General features: G+C 41.7%; 1 protein-coding gene across 1 annotated transcript; it reads left to right on the top strand.

The window, feature by feature from the left end:
* The first annotated feature begins 1,238 nt into the window (after nt 1–1,238).
* Nucleotides 1,239–3,457, top strand: LOC148691781 (uncharacterized). The gene has a single exon (XM_088683410.1). The coding sequence runs from the start codon at nt 1,340–1,342 to the stop codon at nt 3,455–3,457; it is 2,118 nt and encodes a 705-aa protein (XP_088539536.1). The 5' UTR covers nt 1,239–1,339.
* Nucleotides 3,458–4,450: the final 993 nt, after the last annotated feature.

Raw genomic sequence — 4,450 nt, 5'->3', positions numbered from 1 at the left:
ACAGCCATATACACCTCCATTCCTTCTATAAAAACCCATGCATTCCCATTACCACAAGACACAACAACAAAGACAACAAGCTTGCCGTGGGTTCTCTTCAATTCCAGCATTCTTCTCTTCATTTCCACCACTCCCCATCCCTCCAAAATACTATCCAACCACTCCCCATCCCTCCAAACCTATCCTTAGACCTTGTGCCACAACAAAGAGGAGGAGAAGAGTGCCTAAACGTTCATACAATTCAAGTTTGAGTTGTTGGGATTTTTAGGTGTTTCTTTTCCTCGATTCCAATGTTTAATTTCAATTCTCTTTGTCTTGTACGTATGAGGAACTAAACCCCCCCTTGGCTAGGCGGGGATTCGAAATACATGTTTATACTTGCAATATGATTTGATTACTTCCAATTGCGTTTCATAAGTTGTGGATTCAATTTGTTTAAACTATTTGATTGATAACCTATTTATGTATGTTTATTGAGAGTGCACGCTTAATTTTCATGCATGAGTATGACGCTAGAATATAAGTGAGTTTCACCTAATAGTTATGAACTTATATTCACAAGTAGTGGAGGTTGCTTATAAACAATCGCGTTAAGTAAATTCTTGGCATAAGTTTCATGCAATTCATAGTAACGAATGCCTCGTCAACACTTATGGGTTTCAAAGAACTTAATGATTCTTGCTTGTATCTCTATTATGCAATTCATGTAGGGAACTTGTGGGGAATGCTTTGGGTTGTCGTATGCAATCATCCAATTCATTAACTTAAGGAAAACTTGACGGTTAATTTAAGCGGACCTAATTAACCCGGGGTGTTGAGAATTCATGGTTTATTGAAAAGCAATTAGAAATCATTTTGTGTGCAAGTATAACATGTGTGGAGATGAACCCCTTAGCTAGCTTCCCATCCATTCAATTCCATCAAATTCGTATTTACAATTTGTTTTCTTTACAATCTATCCATTTTAGTTTAAATTCGTCCAAACCTCAATCCCCCCCCCATATTTTGTTTAGTCTTAGTCTTAATCTATCTTATTTTGAGTTTAGCATTCTTTGAGTCTAGTATAGTGTTTTAAACTTGTTTTTACGTTTTTGAGTCAAATCCAAGTGATTAACAATCCCTCCTAATCCCCGGGCCAGAACGATCCCTACTTACATACTTACTACAATTGACAAAAAGAGGGTTTAATTTGTGTGCGCATAAATTCTCGCATCAAATTTTGGCGCCGTTGCCGGGGATTAGCAACTTTGCTAATCTCTTAGATTGTTTTATTTTCTTTTGTTTTTATTTTATTCCAGATTCTTAATCTTGTTTTGTTTCTTGTTTTAGGTACTAGTTTATGACTCGGAGTTCTCATCCGATTCGTGAACATATCTCGGACTTTGACGCCGATTTCGAGCGAGAATTGAGACGAAAGAGAAAGAACCCAGAACCTAGCGAATCAAGTGAAAGCTCCGAGCCCGTTTCTGAATCTGAAGAAGAGAAACCCAAGACAACAGTGGGTGAAGTAGACATGGCAGCGGACAACCGAACAATCAAGGAGCTTTCCGCTTCGGGATTGGACAATGCCGCACCCCTATGTATTCAATATCCTAGGGCGGCTCTAGGCAAGACCGATGAGTTCGAATTGAAGTCAAGCTTGCTGCATCATATTCCTAAGTACCATGGGCTGTCCATGGAAGATCCAAACAAGCATTTGAAGGAGTATGAAGTTGTATGCTCAAGCATGACACCCATTAATGTTGATGGGAATATTTTGAAGATGAAAGCTTTTCCATTCTCTCTTGTGGAAAAGGCTAAGGATTGGCTTTATGAATTGGCACCCGGGACAGTGACTTCTTGGGAAAGCATGAAGAGAGCGTTCTTGGAGAAGTTCATCCCTACTTCAAGAGTCATTCTCTTGAGGAAGAAAATTAGCGGAATCCAACAAAGTCAAGGAGAATCTTTTCCGGCATACTATGAGCGTTTTAAATCACTTGTTGCTTCTTGTCCACAGCATCAAATGAAGGAGGAGCTGCTCATTCAATACTTCTACGAAGGACTCCTTCCCATGGAACGCCAAATGCTTGATGCCTCGGCGAGAGGTGCATTGGTGGATAAAACTCCAGGGGCTGCAAAAGTTCTAATTGCCAACCGAGCACATAATGCACAACAATACGAAGGTGTTGGACAAAGAGACCCCCCACGACCACAAGTGAATGAGGTAAGTTCTATGCCCGAAATTCAATCCCAATTAGCTAACCTTACTTCTATTGTTTCTCAGTTAGCCGAGGGAATGAAGATTCAAGGACCAATGGTATGCGGGGTGTGTTCTATCCAAGGACATGCTTCTGAGACGTGGGAAAGCGCTAATGCCATAGGTTATCAAGGCCAAAATCAGCAAAGAAATGATCCATACTCAAATACATACAATCCGGGTTGGAGAGACCACCCAAATTTCAGATGGAGAGATGCACAACAACCTGCCCAACAAAGTGGATACCGACAACCCCCGGGTTTCTATCAAAAGCCGTTGGCACCACCACAAGCCCAAGCACAACCTGCCCAAAGCAATGTAGGTAATTCAAGTAATAATGATAAGATTTTTCAATTACTTACGACTTTGACGCAGGAAGTCCAAACTCAAAACAAAGAGAGGCAAATCCAAGAAAGGAGGGTGGACAATTTGGAGAAGCAAATGGGTCAAATTGCCGAATTTATGGGGCAAATTAGAGAACAAGGCAGATTGCCTAGTTCAACCGTTATGAACCCAAAGGGAGGATTTGAAACCGCTAAGGCCATCATGTTGAGAAGTGGTAAACAGGTTGGAATGGACTCAAATACATCCAAATCAAGTCAAGACGAGGAGGACAAGTTGCTGCAAGAAGAAGCACAGGGAGCAAAGCCCACGGCCAAGGCTGACCAAACCTTGCCGAATTCATCTAGTCCTCCTAAACCGTCCCAAACCACCAAGGTAAGTCCCAATTCGACTTTTTCTAGTTCTATTCCACTAAATGTGCCCTTTCCTGGCAGGTTTAGGCAATCAAAGAAGGAAGAAGCCGAGAAGGACATTCTAGAGACCTTTCGGAAAGTTCAAGTCAATATCCCGCTCCTTGATGCGATTAAGCAAGTCCCGAGGTATGCTAAGTTTTTAAAAGAACTTTGTACAACAAGGAGAAGGATTTCGAACAAAGAGGTGGTTCAAGTAAGTGAAAATGTCTCTGCTGTGTTACAAAGGAAATTACCCCCTAAATGCAAAGATCCGGGTAGTTTTACAATTCCGTGCGTTATTGGTAATACTAAGTTTGAACAATGCATGTTAGACTTAGGGGCTTCGATTAATGTTATGCCATACTCTATTTATGCATCTATGAACTTAGGTGAGCTTAAAAATGATGGTGTGATAATTCAATTAGCCGATCATTCTAATGCATATCCAAAGGGTGTTTTGGAAGATGTTTTTGGTGCAGGTTGGTAACTTGATTTTTCCAGCGGATTTCTACGTGCTTGACATGGAGGATTCACCCCATTCCACGCCATTGCCGATTCTATTAGGGAGGTCCTTCATGAAAACAGCCCGCACCAAGATAGATGTGTTTAAAGGAACTTTAACGATGGAATTTGATGGGGAAGTAATTGATTTCAATCTTTCTGAAAGTATTAAATTTCCTAAGGACGATCATTCTTGCTTTTCTATTGATATAATTGATGATTTGGCGCAGGATTTTCTCGATTCTTTGGAAAGGGATACACTTGAAACAACAATTGCACAAGGAATTGGGCAAAAATCTGGTTTTGCCGTGCCTAGAAGTGTGGAGGAGGCCGAGATAGTGGCTGCCCTTGAGTCACTACCTCAACACCATGGTAAGCCTTCTAACCCAATTTCAATTTCAGTTTCCACTAATAAGTTGTTACCCTCAGTGATTCAGGCACCCGTACTTGAGCTTAAACCATTGCCCGATCATTTAAAGTACGTCTTTCTGGGAGACAACGAGACATTGCCCGTCATTGTCTCCTCATCACTCACGGCCATAGAGGAGGAGAAGTTGATCCGAGTGTTGAAAGAGCACAAGACGGCCATTGGGTGGACTTTGGCCGATATTAGGGGAATTAGGCCGACTACGTGCATGCATCGCATACTTCTAGAGGAAGGGGCTAAACCAACTCGAGAGGCTCAGCGCCATCTCAACCCTCCAATGATGGAAGTTGTGAAAAAGGAGATTATCAAACTTCTTGATTGTGGAGTGATTTATCCGATCTCTGATAGCCGTTGGGTATCACCGATGCAATGTGTTCCAAAGAAGTCCGGAGTGACAGTGGTGAAGAATGCCGAGAATGAGCTTGTGCCAACCCGTATCCAAACAGGTTGGCGTGTCTGTATTGATTACAGGAAGCTAAATACCGCAACAAGGAAAGATCACTTCCTTTTGCCATTCATTGATCAAATGCTTGAAAGGTTAGCCGGTCATTC

The sequence above is a fragment of the Pyrus communis genome, chromosome 13 (genome assembly GCF_041283825.1).
Source record: "Pyrus communis isolate YQ-2024b chromosome 13, ASM4128382v1, whole genome shotgun sequence".
NCBI lineage: Eukaryota > Viridiplantae > Streptophyta > Magnoliopsida > Rosales > Rosaceae > Pyrus > Pyrus communis.
The sequence above is the reverse complement of the archived record's forward strand: the minus strand, read 5'-3'. Positions and strand labels throughout refer to the sequence as shown.

Coding starts and splice junctions, on each gene's coding strand:
- LOC148691781 (XM_088683410.1), top strand. CDS start 1,340: ATGACTCGGAGTTCTCATCCGATTCGTGAACATATCTCGGACTTTGAC.